Source organism: Camelina sativa, chromosome 9 (genome assembly GCF_000633955.1).
Source record: "Camelina sativa cultivar DH55 chromosome 9, Cs, whole genome shotgun sequence".
NCBI lineage: Eukaryota > Viridiplantae > Streptophyta > Magnoliopsida > Brassicales > Brassicaceae > Camelina > Camelina sativa.
In genome coordinates this window covers 6,031,448-6,032,149 of record NC_025693.1, presented here as the reverse complement: position 1 = coordinate 6,032,149, position 702 = coordinate 6,031,448, and the positions used below count along the sequence as shown (strand labels likewise).

Sequence of the window (702 nt, the reverse complement as noted above, 5' to 3'; positions counted from 1 at the left end):
CTGATCTCCTTTGTTTGTGATGCTTGTGGGACAAAAGGTGACCGTTCTCCTTATGTGTGTCATCAATGCGATTTCATGATTCATCAAACGTGCGCATATTTACCACGTCTTATTCACGTTAATCACCATGACCACCGCATTTCGTACAAGTATCCTGTTGGTGTTCGAGAAGTGAGATGTGGAGTTTGTTGGGAAGATATTGATTGGTCATGTGGGGCTTATTCTTGTTCTCTTTGTCCTCGTTATGCTATTCATTCACAATGCGCAGTAAGGGACGACGTGTGGGATGGGGAAGAGCTCGATGGAGTACCTGAAGATGTCGAAGATATCGAGCCATTCAAGAGGAATGATGACAACACAATCACTCATTTCGCTCATCAACATAACCTCATGAGCCTCAACAAAGACGATGAAGAAAACAGCTTGTGTGGAGGATGTGTTCGTCCCATCGGTTCTTACACATTCTACAAATGTTCAAAATCAGATTGCAGTTTCATTCTCCATGAAACGTGTGCTAATCTTCTTAAAAAGAAACGACATTTTCTGAGCCCAGAGCCTCTCACTCTTTGCCTCCAAAGCCAACGCTACACAGAAGCTTGCCGAGCTTGTCGTCAAGTTTCTTGCAAAGGATTCATGTACTTTACAAATTATGAGAATCAAAACTTTGACTTACTATGCAGTTCGATTACAGTGCCATTTATC

At 42.3% G+C, this 702-nt stretch overlaps 1 protein-coding gene and 1 pseudogene across 1 annotated transcript; both read left to right on the top strand.

Moving 5' to 3' along the window:
* LOC109126319 lies at nucleotides 1-696 on the top strand (the record flags this gene model as incomplete). Its single annotated transcript, XM_019229814.1, has 1 exon — nucleotides 1-696. A coding segment is annotated over one exon (696 nt), but the record flags the coding sequence as incomplete, so codon positions are not given.
* The window catches only part of LOC104715055, a 20,140-nt pseudogene that overhangs the window by 1,670 nt on the left and 17,768 nt on the right, over nucleotides 1-702 (top strand).